The 13,245-nt window shown below is 57.1% G+C and overlaps 1 protein-coding gene across 11 annotated transcripts in view; it reads left to right on the top strand.

The window, feature by feature from the left end:
- ZFHX2 (zinc finger homeobox 2) overlaps window positions 1-10,315 on the top strand; it is a 29,069-nt gene extending 18,754 nt beyond the window's left edge. For 10 of the 11 annotated variants that reach the window (XM_086322445.1, XM_086322450.1, XM_086322451.1 and 7 more), the window contains 6 exons: window positions 1,423-1,497; window positions 1,936-1,994; window positions 3,504-3,704; window positions 4,047-4,173; window positions 4,580-8,044; window positions 8,291-10,315. In XM_086322445.1, coding sequence (XP_086178571.1) covers window positions 1,423-1,497; window positions 1,936-1,994; window positions 3,504-3,704; window positions 4,047-4,173; window positions 4,580-8,044; window positions 8,291-9,270 — 4,907 coding nt within the window. In that variant the 3' untranslated portion in view covers window positions 9,271-10,315. Of the gene's footprint in view, window positions 1-1,422; window positions 1,498-1,935; window positions 1,995-2,920; window positions 3,074-3,503; window positions 3,705-4,046; window positions 4,174-4,579; window positions 8,045-8,290 lie in introns of those variants that run through there. The other variant, XM_086322454.1, reaches the window with a different exon arrangement.
- The last annotated feature ends 2,930 nt before the right edge of the window (window positions 10,316-13,245 follow it).

The raw sequence follows: 13,245 nt of genomic DNA, 5'->3' as shown, positions 1-13,245 counted from the left end.
AGGGGACAGGAGAGGAAGGGAAGGGCAGCCCGGGCGGGAGTGGGGGGCCCAGGAGAGAGTGGCACAGGGATGAGAAACGGGTCTGTGCGCAGTCCAGAGCAAGTGGAAAGGTGCCGTGAAGGGTGCTAAAACTGGCTTTCAGGAACGCTGGGGCAGCCGGGGGGAGTGGGGAAGAGAGGCTATTGGAGGAGAAGGAAGAGAAGAGCAGAGATTTTGCGGGGTGGAGAAGTAGAGCAGGGAGGGAGGTGAGAAGGAACCACCCAGTGACTCTGAGTAGTGACCTGTGTGCTTACAGTGCTGGCGGGGTTGAGGGTTGGGGGGTGGCAGGAGCTGGTTGGAAAGGAGGAAGGAGAAGAACTGAAAAACAATAGACAGCTTTGGGCTGGGCCAGGACTCCTCTGAAGGAGGTGGGAGCCAGGGGCATGGCCCAAAGGCAGCAGGATGGGATGCTCTTGATGAGCTCCCCAGCCTCTTCCTGTCTCCGAGGAGCTCTTCAGCCCCAAGGCTGGGCTTAAGGGTCCCCCTTAGGCAGCTGAGGTTGTACTAGAGAGACTGGGAATAGCCTGCCGGGTACCACTGATCCAGGCAGTGCAGAAGAGCCTGAAAGGGACTCTGAGATGTGGGCACAGGCGTCTGGGCTTTGCAGGGGCCGGTGGTGGGTGAGGGTGAGGGCACAGGCAGCAAGAACCAGGAACAGGCAGCATTGACTGGTGCTAATTGAATTGCCAATAGCTGGCTGGAGTTAAGTGCCGGAGGGGCCCAGATCAATAGCTAACGATTCTGGCGCAGGGCTGAATGGAGTTAAGGAACTTTAACACTTTAATTAGGCCGCCACCGAAAATAAATTCCTACACATCTGTCAATTCTTGCTTGAGTGGTAATCTCCTTTCCCAGCCAGACCTGCCGCCTCCTACTCACCACAGCTGCTTCCCTTCAACCTCACCTCCCCACTTTGGTGCCTCTCACTACATTTCTGGGCTCCCTTGCTTCCAGGATCAGTCAAGACAGGGAGCTGAGTTTGGTCTTGTTCCTGTCTACTGCTGGGCTTGTTCCCTCGTCTTTAAGTTTCCAGGCTAGACTCACAAAGATTTCTTGGGCCCTGCAGAAGGAAATGGCAATCCACTCCAGTATTCTTGCCTGGGAAATCCCATGGACAGGAGTCTGGCAGGCTACAGTTCAAGGGGTCACAAAAGAATAGGCTACAACTTAGCGACTAAAACAATAGTAACAGTCCTAACACTGTTATTTTGCCCCTCATTCTCTGTATTTCTTTTCGGCAGCTTTTTGTCTTCTCCTGCCTACTGATTCATCTACCCATTTTCTCCTTCATTGCCTGGCCACTTGTCCTGCTTCTTCTGCCCTTTTTCTTTCCTTCTGTAGTGCTTCATCCTTTTAAATTGACTCTCCCTTCATCCTACACAGGGAAGACTCCTGTCACCCTCTTAGCTGGGCCACCCACCCCTGAGAAAGATGCCCAGAGTAAGACAGAACAGTTGGGTGAGTTGCTCATCTGGTCCATTTTTCCCTCCATCCCTTGTCCTCCTCACCACTCCCCAACACCTGCCCCACAATTCTCATACATTCTGAGGTGCTCATGGAACCTCTTGGTAATCCAGACACCCAGCAAGGCCTCCTGTCTAGAAGGAGCTACCATGATCAAAAGAAATGGCTCATCAGAGGGAAGGGAGGTGGAGCCACAGAGAGCTGGGTGCTTCCGCCCTCTGGCCATCCCGCCAGCCTGGGGTCAGCCCTGCCAAGCCCTGCTCCCTGCATGAGTGCAGTTCTGTAGTTTTCTGTTCTTTCTCCCTTTCTCCAGGGCCCACCCTCTACCTTGCAAGCCCTGCACTACAAATCAGACCATCTTAAGGGCCCCGGGGTCTGTGAAAGGAAGAGGGAGGGCTGTCACAGTCTCTGAATCTCTCTTTTCATCTTCAGTTTCTGAAGAGGCAGAGAACAAGACTGGCCCTCTTGGAGACAGTGCCAACCAGACCACGGTCAGAACTGGGGTAACGGGGAAGAGCTGGGGGGGCTCTGATTTTACTGAGATCTGCTCACACTCTAAAGGCTAAACTGTAGATCTTTACAGACAAGGGATTTCAGACCAAAGGTAGACTTAATTTTGTCATGCTTGTGACTCATGTCACTCTGAATACAATTCTGCACCTAGGTCTGGTTGCAGATGTGAGCACAGCTGACCCTGAGGGGTGGAGCACAAGGGGGATAACAAACAGGAAGCGATGGTGGGAATTTGAGGGAAAGGTGACGAAAGAAACTGTACTGAGGGGAGGAAAGACTGGAAGTAGATGGAGGGAGGGAAGAAAGAAATGAAAAGAGAAAGGCAAAAATAAAACATTAGCTGCTGCCCAGTTCTTTATTTCTGTTGGGAGCAGAAAGATGAGACATGAAGTTCACCTCCTTGAGAGCCCTGGGTGGCGCTGCCCTGGCACCTCCTTCCTTGGGCAGAGGAACTAACCCATTGACCCAGGTGATCCAGACAGCAAGCTCTGCCAGTCTGGATGCCTACCTAGGCAGGACCCAAGGGTAATTTAGGTTGACTCTGGGGGGATCCCCAGCCTCTGGTCCTGAGGTGCCACCCCTGCCTCCCATCTCTCCAATCTGGACCGCACACCCCGTGTGTGTTACGACTGCAGACACTGCAGTAGCGGCATATGTCCTCAGCTGCCTTGCATCCTGACTTCAAGATGTCCGCTCCCAGGCCTGAGTGCATTAAGCTGAGCATCTGGATACCCTTCCATTCTGGCCATTCCCTCCCTGATGTGCAGTCCTGGACCAATGGCACTGGCATCGGGAGGAAGTGAGCTGGGAAGACAGAAATGCAGGCTGGAGGTCAGGCAGTCAGGTGACGAAGGCGGAAGCAGAGGGGCCTCCCCGCCCCACCCTCTGGAGGTGTGGGCAGGAATGTGCCAGCCAAGCCAGGCCAGAATTCTCCTGGGCCACTGGGGGAGCTGTCGTGTTTGTTTACATTAAAAAGGAAAGGGGAGAAAAAGGCAGGCAGAGAATGTGGGAGCTGCTGAGTCTCTGAGGGAGAATGAGGCGGCTTCTGAGCAGACAGGTAGGGAGCGCCCGCTCCTCAGAGAGGCAGAGCGGGCAGGGAGCCTGTGGGGTCCAGGAAGTGCCAGAGGGGAGGGGGGCCATTTCACGGAGGAGATACAGGCAGGGCAGGGGCAGGTAAGAAAAGAAAACTAAACCAGAGGGGTAGGGACAGGGCCCTGTGTCGGCTGGAGACCTGAGCAGGCAGCAGAGACGGAGCAAGAGGAACCGGGATGAAGGAGACCGGAGCAGAGGGCAGGCTGAGGAAGGCAGGCTAGGGCAATTCAGCCTGGGCCTTTGGTCCCGTGGGAGAGAAGCGAGGGCGGAGTCAGCTTTCAGGACTGGGGCTCCTCCTCCATCAGGAGTGGGGGGACCCAGCCATGTCCACAAACCCCAGGGCCCAGAGGTGGTGGGGCCCTCCCATCCCTGACACCCCGCCTGTGTGCCCCCAGGCATTCTGCTGCCCATTCTGCAGCTTCCTGAGCCGGGAGTCCGAGCAGGTGAGGGCTCACGCGCTCTCCCAGCACGCGGTGCAGCCCACGTTCCGGTGCCCGCTATGCCAGGAGCAGCTGGTAGGCCGGCCTGCCCTGCACTTCCACCTCAGCCACCTCCACAACGTGGTGCCCGAGTGTGTGGAGAGGCTGCTGCTCGTGGTGAGTCCAGGGGGCGGGGGCCAGCAGCTGTGTGGCTGGGAGTGTGTGCTGAAGGAAGTGGCTCTGTGGGGATCTGACAGGAGTTGAGAGCTAGAGGCAACCTGGGGGCTGAACCTGTCCAGCAGCCTCTGCTCGCTGGTGAGGAAGCACCACTGAGGCGTGCCAGGAGCTGGTTTCCACTGCAGGCACGGCTGAGGCTGTAGGACAGCAGAGGCCGCAGCCAGGGGTTAGGTGGGAAATTAGAGGAGCCTGGAGCTAGGCTGGGCACGACCAGGTGTGCTGCCGGGGGGTCTGGAGTAGAGGGCCAGTGGGGGGAAGTCACTGACCTGTCTTCCATCTCAGGCCACAACTGTAGAGATGACCCTGACGACCAAAGTGCTGCCCGGGCCTGCTCTAAGCCCTCTGGGGGATGGCCCAGAGCCCCCCTCTCCCGCACCTGAGCCTGTGCCCAGCAGAGCCCAAGCCGCAGGTAAGGATTGGATGGCAGACCTCCCAAGGTGGCAGGAAAGGGGACCTGGGGTCCTTGAACAAAGTAGATCTGAAGACAACCGAGGCAAGGACCATGTGTGCTAAGCCCCTTCAGTCGTGTCCAACTCTCTGTGACCCCATGGACTGTAGCCCGCTGGGCTCCTCTGTCCATGGGGATTCCCAGGCAAGACTACTGGAGTGGGTTGCCATGCCCTCCTCCAGAGGATCTTCCCAACCCAGGGATTGAACCCACGTCTCTTATGTTTCCTGCACCAGCAGGTGGGTTCTTTACCACTAGCGCCACCTGGGAAGCCCGAAGCCAGGAGGAGTTACCCTAGATGTTAAGTGGGTGGGGTCTGACTCAGAAATGGTTCCCTTCTCACTGCACCCCCTTCTCTCTCCCCTAGAAGGCCCTCACCTGACCCCAGAAGCCAGTCCCGATCCTCTTCCCGAGCCTCCCCCACCCTCAGTCGAGGCCCCAGACAAGCCCACGGGAAGCCCTGATCAGCCCCCATCTCCAGCCCAGTCTCCAGCCCCTCGTCCTGATGCCCAAGCTGAGGAAGTAGCGCCTCCACCCGCCATGGCTGAGGAGGAAGAGGGGGCTGGTGGGGAGCCCCGCCCTGCAGAGCCCGCTCCGGCTGACTCTCGGCATCCTCTGACCTATCGGAAGACCACCAACTTTGCCCTGGACAAGTTCCTCGACCCTGCTCGGCCCTACAAGTGCACTGTGTGTAAGGAGTCCTTTACGCAGAAGAACATTCTCCTGGTCCATTATAACTCGGTCTCCCACCTGCACAAGATGAAGAAGGCCGCCATTGACCCCTCTGGCCCAGCACGAGAAGCTGGCACCACGCCTGCCACTGCTGCCGCCACAGACAAGCCCTTCAAGTGCACGGTCTGCCGGGTCTCCTACAACCAGAGCTCCACCCTGGAGATCCACATGCGCTCCGTCCTGCACCAAACTCGCTCCAGGGGAGCCAAGACCGACGCCAAGGCCGAGGGGCCAGAGCGAGGCCCAGAAGAGCCCAAGGAAGGCGAGACTGAGGGGGAGGCAGGCCCTGAGAAGAAAGGCCCTGAGCCTGGTGGCTTCCTATCTGGACTGCCCTTCCTGTCCCCTCCCCCACCTCCCTTGGACCTGCACCGATTCCCAGCCCCGCTCTTCACGCCCCCAGTCCTGCCCCCTTTCCCTCTCATGCCTGAGTCACTGCTTAAGCTCCAGCAGCAGCAGCTGCTCCTGCCCTTCTACCTCCACGACCTCAAGGTAGGGCCCAAGCTAGCACTGGCTGGGCCTGCACCCCTGCTGTCCCTGCCAGCGGCCGCCCCCCCTCCCCCACCGCCGCCTCCGAAGGCTGAGCTGGCTGAGCAAGAGTGGGAGCGGCCCCCTACAACAGAAGAGGGGGCTGAGGCAGGGCCCCCCTCACCCCTGCACCCAACGCCCAACGAGGCAGCCCGCACCGCAGCCAAAGCCCTTCTAGAAAACTTCGGGTTTGAGCTGGTGATCCAGTACAACGAAGGAAAGCAGACTGTGCCCCCACCCCCGACCCCGCCCCCCCCAGAGGCCCTGGGGGGCGGGGACAAGTTGGCCTGCAGGGCCTGTGGGAAACTCTTCTCCAATATGCTTATCCTCAAGACACATGAGGAGCACGTGCACCGCCGCTTTCTGCCCTTCGAGGCCCTGAGCCGATACGCTGCTCAGTTTCGAAAGAGCTATGATAGCCTCTACCCGCCCCCTGCAGAATCCCCCAAACCGCCCGACGGGCCCCTGGATTCCCCTGCTCCCCAACTGGGCCCACCTTTCCTGGTCCCAGAGCCTGAGGTAGGGGGGGCCCATCCCCCTGAGGAGCGAGGTCGGGCTGGAGGACGCTGGCCCCCAGAGGAGGATGAAAGCACCAGAGGGAATCTTCCTCCCCTGGTGCCTGCAGGCCGCCGCTTCTCCAGAACCAAGTTCACAGAGTTTCAGACCCAAGCCCTGCAGTCTTTCTTTGAGACCAGCGCCTACCCCAAGGACGGCGAGGTGGAGCGGCTCGCAAGTCTCTTGGGCCTGGCTAGCCGCGTGGTGGTGGTATGGTTCCAGAACGCCCGCCAGAAAGCTCGTAAAAATGCCAGCGATGGTGGGCCTGCGCCCAGTGGAGGAGGTACCGGGGGAGCCTCCGGCTGCAGGCGCTGCCATGCCACCTTCTCCTGTGTTTTTGACTTGGTACGGCACCTCAAGAAATGCTATAACGACCAGCCTGCTGACGAGGAGGAGGAAGAGGCAGAGAGAGGGGAAGAAGAGGAAGAGGCAGAGGATGACGCAGAGGAGGAACAGGGCCCGGAGCCCCCAGCAGGGCCTGAGGGCCCACCACCAGAACCCTCAGACAGGGAGGACCTGGGCCAGGCGGAGGCCACAAAGCCAGAGGGCAAAGAGCCCGAAGGCAGGGCCCCTCCCTCGCCTTCCCCAGTCCATACCTGTGACCAGTGCGCCCTGTCTTTCCCCAACCAGGACCTCCTGGCCAACCACCGCCGGCTCCACTTCCTGCCACCTGTGCAGCCCAGTGCTGCCCCCCACCTCCTAGACCTGCCCATGCTTGTGTTTGGGGAGCGAAACCCCCTGGTGGCAGGCACTCCGCCAGTGCCACCCCTCAAACGGAAGCACGAGGACGGTAGCCTGTCCCCAACGGGCAGTGAAGTGGGGGTGGGTGGGGAGGGCGAGCCCCCCAGGGATAAGCGCCTGCGTACCACCATCCTGCCCGAGCAGCTGGAGATCCTATACCGCTGGTACATGCAGGACTCCAATCCCACACGCAAGATGCTCGACTGCATCTCCGAGGAGGTGGGGCTCAAGAAGCGAGTGGTGCAGGTCTGGTTCCAGAACACCAGGGCCCGGGAGCGGAAGGGCCAGTTTCGAAGCACCCCTGGAGGAGTGCCCAATCCAGCAGTCAAGCCCCCCATTACACCCAGCCCTGCACCCTTCCCCAAGTTCAACCTCTTGCTGGGCAAGGCAGATGATGGGGCTGGGAGGGAGGCCCCTAAGAGGGATGCACCTGCTCTTCCCTACCCCACAGTCACCCCGGCTGCCGGGCCCCTGCCTTTCCTGCCACCTGGGAAAGAGCCCCCCACTCTGACACCAGAGCCACTTCTACCTCTCCCAGCTCCCCCTCCACCCTGTGAGGACGAGGGCCCGGAGGAGCCATCAAAAGCTTCTCCAGAGAGTGAGGCCTGCAGTCCATCAGCAGGGGATTTAAGTGATTCGTCAGCTTCCAGTCTGGCCGAACCAGAGTCCCCTGGGGTTGGAGGGGCCAGTGGGGTCCCAGGAGGTGGAGGTGGAGTTCCAGATGGGATGGGGCAGCGGCGCTATAGGACCCAGATGAGCAGCCTGCAGCTGAAGATCATGAAAGCCTGCTATGAAGCCTACCGCACCCCAACCATGCAGGAGTGCGAGGTGCTGGGCGAGGAGATCGGGCTGCCCAAGAGAGTCATCCAGGTCTGGTTCCAGAATGCTCGCGCCAAGGAGAAGAAGGCCAAGCTCCAAGGGGCAGCAGTTGGTGGGGCTGGGGGCAGCAGTGAGAGCCCCTTGGCAGCCCAGCGCACTGACTGCCCCTACTGTGACGTCAAATATGACTTCTATGTCTCCTGCCGAGGCCATCTCTTTTCCCGCCAGCACCTGGCCAAGCTTAAGGAGGCAGTCCGAGCCCAGCTGAAGAGTGAAAGCAAGTGTTACGACTTGGCACCAGCACCTGAGGCAGCCCCGGCTCCCAAGGCTCCGCCCGCCACTGCACCTGCCTCTGTGCCCCTCGGGGCTGCCCCGGCCCTGCCTCGCCTGGCCCCCGTCCTCTTGTCTGGCCCAGCTCTGGCCCAGCCCCCACTGGGCAGCCTAGCTCCTTTCAGTTCAGGTGAGTGAGAGCTTGGGAGGAGCTGGGCTTCAGAGGGCATCTCCCTCTAATGGGGTGTCCTTCCTTTTCCTTCCTGACTCTTCTGCCTCCAGTCTCCTCCTGGGCCTCCCTGTGTTTCCTACTGGTGCGGGAGGGAAGGGAGCATGGAGGCTAGGTGGTGGAAGGCGTGAGTGTGCAGGAGGTCATCTCCAGCAGGCAGGATGGTGGTGCTGGGAGGTGGCTGATCGTCACTCTTCATCTTCCTAGGCCCTGCAGCCTCCTCAGGCCTCCTTGGCCTTGCCACTTCGGTCCTACCTGCTACCACAGTGGTCCAGACTGCTGGCCCAGGCTGCCCTTTACCTCAGAGACAAGTTCCTGACCAAACCAAGCCCTCTCCAGCAGGCACCACTGACTCTGCCCCGGGCCCACCCCCCGAACCCTCTGGGGACAAGGTTTCTGGTGAGCGAAAGCCAGTTGCAGCCCCCACCAACTCCTCCGCTGACGCCCTCAAGAACCTCAAAGCATTGAAGGCTACTGTCCCAGCCCTGTTGGGGGGCCAGTTCCTGCCCTTCCCATTGCCTCCTGCAGGGGGTGCCACACCGCCAGCGGTCTTTGGCCCCCAGCTGCCGGGGGCCTACTTCCAACAGCTCTATGGCATGAAGAAGGGGCTGTTCCCCATGAACCCGGTGATACCTCAGACCCTCATCGGACTGCTCCCCAACGCCCTTCTCCAGCCACCGCCCCAGGCCCCTGAGCCCACAGCCACAGCGCCTCCGAAGCCACCCGAACTGCCTGCTCCCAGGGAGGGGGAGGCTGGGGAGGCCGATGAGCTGCTGACGGGCAGCCCTGGCATCTCCACCGTGGATGTGACCCACCGCTACCTGTGCCGCCAGTGCAAGATGGCGTTTGATGGGGAGGCCCCGGCCACTGCTCACCAGAGATCCTTCTGCTTCTTTGGGCGGGGCTCTGGGGGCTCCGTGCCTGCCCCGCTGCGGGTGCCCGTCTGTACCTACCACTGCCTGGCATGTGAGGTGCTGCTGAGTGGGCGAGAGGCCCTAGCCTCGCACCTGCGCTCCTCGGCCCACAGGCGCAAGGCGGCCCCGCCCCCAGGGGGCCCACCTGGCACGGCCACCAACGCTGCCACTGCCGCCACGGCTGCGGTGGCTTTTGCCAAAGAGGAAGCAAGATTACCTCACACGGACTCCAACCCCAAAACGACTACTACCTCTACACTTCTAGCTTTATAAACAGATAAACCAAGATGTGGGGGAAGGGTGGGCCTTAGGTCTCCTCTTCCTCCAAGGGGTGTGTGGGGAGCGCAAATCCTTCACCCCCCCGGCCCCGCCCACCTCACGGGAATCTCCGTTCCCACCCCCAGTGGGCTTCACACCTCACCTCCAGCAGAATCCTGCCTCCTCCCCCACCCCCACTGACACGCCAACCCTTCGCAAATTCTTGCCCCTTGGTCTCCATGGGCGCACACACCCATCTTCCCATCTTGATTATCCATTAACGTCTGCCTGCCCACCAGGCACAAAATCTCCTTGGTTTCATCTTCCTACAGCCTCTTTCCTACTGAATTCCCAGTCACCCCTTAACGCCTATAACCATGCAAATACATGTTATCTCATGCTGTTCCACTGACTGAGAAAACACCAAAAGAAAGAAAAGAAAGGAAAACAAGAAAACCCAAGACAAAGAAGGGGAAAGGAAAATAAACTTTGCCACTTCCCCTTCTTCCTACCCTCCTCGGCTAGAGTACCATACGGCTCACAAACTCTTCCCAAATACTCAGCTGGCTCCCAAGGCTGAAGCCTGAGATGGGCAGGGAGCCCACGAAACTCTAACCAAACTGGAGGTGAGCAGGGGGAAGTGCTCCGGCTTACTCTCCTCACAGCCCTCCCTCCTCACCTGACAGGGGAGCCCCTGTGGCCTGGACTCTAGAGAAGCCAGCACCAGGAACCCCTCTGCCAACCCCCACCCTGCACCCTGGGAACTGCAGTTAACTTATTCTCAAAGGCTTTAAACACAGAGATCCTCTCAGAAGCCGTGGGCCTGCCCCTTGTCCCAGCCCTGCCACATGGGGATCCAGCCTCCGGGACCGGCACTGCCCACCAACGGCAAATCCAAAGTTCTTTTGAAAAAAACTGAAACACACACAACCAAAAAAAAGAGAGAGCACGAACTCTCGTGTGGGAGAGATGGAGAGACCAGACCAGAGGAATGAACTAATGACAAACTTGGAAAACAGAAAAAAAAAAAAAAAAAAAGCCTGAAAACTCTCCCATCAAACAAGTGTTTTTTTTTTCCCTGTTTGTGTCACTCCCCACCCCATTCCATTTTAAGGGTTTCTTTGAACCACCTTGTCTCTGGAAGATCAATGACTTTAGTCCTTGCTTGGGTACAGCGGTCCTGGAGACTGCCAGCAGTACAGCCCTGTCCCATACTGTGCCCAGCCACAAGCTGGTAATGGGGAAAAGGTTAAAGGTTTAACCTTTAACCACCTTTAACCTGGACGCTGGGAGGGACCCATCTTTGCCCCCTGAACTGAGTATTTTCTCAGGACAGGTAACATCCCCTCATTCTCAGCTGTGGGTTAGAAAAGTCAGTGTCACTGAAAGTGGCTTGGCCATCTCAGGAGGAAAGGGTGGACTGGACTGGGCAGTTAGGCATGTAATTGCCTCCATCTGCTCTCATTCACTTCTTTCACAAAACTCTTCTGTTCCCTTCCTGGTGCCCCCTTCACATTTCTGGCACTTCTTGAACTTTTTTGTTTGTGGGGAGCCTTCCTCCCCATCTGTGTTCTTCCCCCCCTCCCAACCCTATCCTCTGCCCTGGCTTCCAGCTTCCTCCAGCCACATCTACCTCCTCCAGGAACCAGAAGCTTCTGGAGGTACCTCCCCAAAGGAGGTGCTCCCTATGAGGCTCATAGGGCATAGAGCCGATGACATCCAAGGGGCTGGGTGGGCAAGGAGATGACTGAAGCCCAAGGTCAATCTTTGATAGGGAGAGATCCCCCAGGGAACCAACAGATGAGGAATCAGCTAGAAGAAGGGTTTAACCTTTAACCATCTTTAACCTTGTTTTTCTGTAAGAATCAAGTGGTAACTGTGGCAACCCCAAAGCCTACCTGCAGTGGCACTGGGTAGAGAAGCAGGTATTTAGCAGAAGCCTGCAGAAACTTTCCAGTCCTCCAGATGGCTACTCCTCCAACCCTTGCCCCTAAGACCTCCTCTTTCTAGGTGGTTTCCTTCTACATGTTCCCTTCAGGCTGCTCTGCTACCATTATCAATTTCATACATACACACCGCTCATCCAGCCAGCCCTGGGACTGAGATTTTGTGGTCTGTCGGTCACTCCTCGAACATATTCATGCTGAAGCAGTGCAGAAAAGACAGGAGGGGAGGGAAAACTGCTCGGTCTCTAGTCCCCATATGTTCTGTGAATCTCACTTCTGGGCCCATTCATTTCTGAAATTAAAAGCTCCAACTCTAGCAAATCAGGGGTTGGGTGGATTAGTTATCCTGATGATGCTAAATACGCCAGTTACAAATGCAGGCAAGAGGAATGAAACTGCCCAACCATGGGCTCGCTCTTGTGGCCCCCACCTTTCTCCACCCCAGCATCTCTCGTGCACACCGCCTATCCTTTGCTCTCTCCTGTTGAAATTCTGTGTATAAAATTATTTTCTTAGCAGCATGTATATGAGGAAAAAAGCTTTTTCACTCTGCTTTCTGGGAATGTGATTTGTGTATAAAAGTTACAAACAAAAATTAGAAGAAAAAAAAAGGAGGAGAAGAGGAAATATTTTATAAAACACACTGGCAAACAGCTGGTGTGGCATGATTAGAGGTGTGGTATCATGCGTTTTAGGGATTTACAGCCAGGGTAGGTTGGCTTTAGTTTGAACTATGAATATTTTTCCAGGAGTTAATATAGCCACAGATTCATCCTCCTCTTGCTCTTCAACACAATCTCTTACACCCAGATTCCCTGGTGCGGGACACCATGTCCATTCACAGTTGTGAACTGAAGCTGACTACGGAGCTGTCCTCACCAGGAATCCTGTAATCTGGGGACACAAGAGTCTGGCCAACTGCTGACTAAAGTCAGTCAACATGCTTCTTTCTGGAAGGTGCCATTCCACATTCCCAGTGGCGTGAAGCATTCCTCCCCAACCCCTTCCCAAGACAAGTCCTCCATTTATGCTCTGGAGATTACATGAGTGGGTAGTTCTGTGGAGAGAGGCTGAGTCGGCATGGCCCCGTGAAGAATGCTACAGGTGAATGCCAAGTTGCCCAGATTAAAACGTGTAGCTTCTGTGAAGCAGTAAACCAACTTGCGTGTGCAGTACCTCCACTCCTGTGGTGGACACAATACCTCCACCGCATCCTGTAGGACCCGCCCCCGCCCCTCCCCCCAGCTCTAAAGTGAGCCTGAATCATGGCTCCCAAGATTGGTCTTCCACGGCTTGGGGCAAAGGCCTAGGGTTTCTGACATACGTAAATCCTAAAGCACCCAAATTCTGGTCCATCCTACTTATTGTGATCTTAGCTGTCTTTGCTCTAAGCCAAAGCCTATGTGCGGATAGCTTAAGGTACCCAATTCTCAACTAGGAGCAAAAATCAAAATCTATAGAAGAACATGAGAAAATGTGAAGACTTGTTGGGCAAATGGGTCAGAGTCTGCCAGAGGACCACAGAAAGAGAGCTGTTCTTCCCTGACCCTCTGGCCCCTGGCACAGACTTACAGAAGCATGCACAAGAACCAAGAAAGCCAGTTACTCCTGGCACAGTGGCACCCACCTGTTTAATTCCTTCTATTGTTCCTTCCCCATATTCAGGGCTTTTAGACCACATCACTGATCCCCAAATCTTGGCCACTCTGATCACTCGATCATCTAATCATTCACCCCTGTATAGATACATACACCTGAAATACAGCACGCTGCAAATGCAACTGCACCAACAGAACAAGCAAGCACACCTTCAGAAACAGCACCAGAACCACGCAGAAAGCTGCATGGATACACACGGATGCCAGCAAGGAGAGGCTGCACGGCTTACAGGCACAAGGGCCATGAATCCCCAGCGGCCCTCCCGTTGAGTAGAAACACCCTCCAATACAGTCATTTTCTTCATACAACACTAACTCAGAAAAGCTTATAAACAGAGAAATGTAACCAGTATCAGGAGGAGTGACCAAATGTTGACCACTAATCC

The sequence above is a fragment of the Bos grunniens genome, chromosome 10 (genome assembly GCF_055505025.1).
Source record: "Bos grunniens cultivar Pamir isolate PY7600 chromosome 10, Bosgru_T2T1.0, whole genome shotgun sequence".
Taxonomy (NCBI): Eukaryota; Metazoa; Chordata; class Mammalia; order Artiodactyla; family Bovidae; genus Bos; species Bos grunniens.
The sequence above is the reverse complement of the archived record's forward strand: the minus strand, read 5'-3'. Positions and strand labels throughout refer to the sequence as shown.